The sequence below is a fragment of the Myotis davidii genome, unplaced genomic scaffold, assembly GCF_000327345.1.
Source record: "Myotis davidii unplaced genomic scaffold, ASM32734v1 scaffold118, whole genome shotgun sequence".
Taxonomy (NCBI): domain Eukaryota; kingdom Metazoa; phylum Chordata; class Mammalia; order Chiroptera; family Vespertilionidae; genus Myotis; species Myotis davidii.
The window spans coordinates 294,833-295,532 of record NW_006290441.1 but is presented as its reverse complement, the minus strand read 5'-3'; the positions used below and the strand labels follow the sequence as shown (position 1 = coordinate 295,532).

The window sequence follows — 700 nt, the reverse complement described above, 5'->3', positions numbered from 1 at the left end:
TCGGGGATAGGTAAGCCTGTCCTTCGCTCATCCTCTGACCCTCCTGCTCACTCTCACTGTCTCCAGCTGGAAGAGCCCACGGCCAGCCCACCGCCTCCTCTGAAAAGGCAGGTAGGGCTCCTCATAAATAAATAAATAAATAAATAAAAAGAATTACCTAAAGAACGATTTTTTTCAATTAAAAAAATGGGTACTTAAAAATACCAATATCTGGTGCCCATCCCAAGACCAGTTAAATTAGAACCGATGAACATCAGGCCCAGCCTTGGGTAGTTTGTTAAAGGGCCCGGTGGCTGCGGTGTGAGTCTGGGACTGAGAACATGGGTTGTACAGGTTTTGATTCGGTGGGTCTGGAAGGAGGCCCAATAATCATGTTAAGGAGGATGTCAGATTTATATAATGTTATTAACCAATGTTACCTCAATAAATTTAATTTAAAGAGAAATAAAATTTTAAAAATGACCTTGAAACAAACATATGCATAACCAAATGTAATGATTTAATTATCTCAAATCTCTCAAAACTGTATTTTCTGTTCAATGGGATTACCAGATGCACAAATGTCCCTCTCAGTATAGCTTGGGTTAAGTGTGAGATGGGTGTTCATATTGGGCAAGTGTTCTATCAACTTTGCAAACTAGGGGAAAAAAATATTTCCATTGAAAACATGAAAAAATCAACAAATAGATGAAATCAAAAT

At 38.4% G+C, this 700-nt stretch overlaps 1 protein-coding gene across 4 annotated transcripts in view; it reads left to right on the top strand.

The window, feature by feature from the left end:
- Positions 1-700, top strand: part of MICAL2 (microtubule associated monooxygenase, calponin and LIM domain containing 2) — a 121,936-nt gene that overhangs the window by 97,661 nt on the left and 23,575 nt on the right. Inside the window, exon 17 of one of the 4 annotated variants that reach the window (XM_015563710.1) lies at positions 1-111. The exons of the other annotated variants lie outside the window; for them this stretch is intronic. Coding sequence (XP_015419196.1) covers positions 1-10 — 10 coding nt within the window. The 3' untranslated portion in view covers positions 11-111. Of the gene's footprint in view, positions 112-700 lie in introns of those variants that run through there. 4 annotated transcript variants of the gene reach the window in all.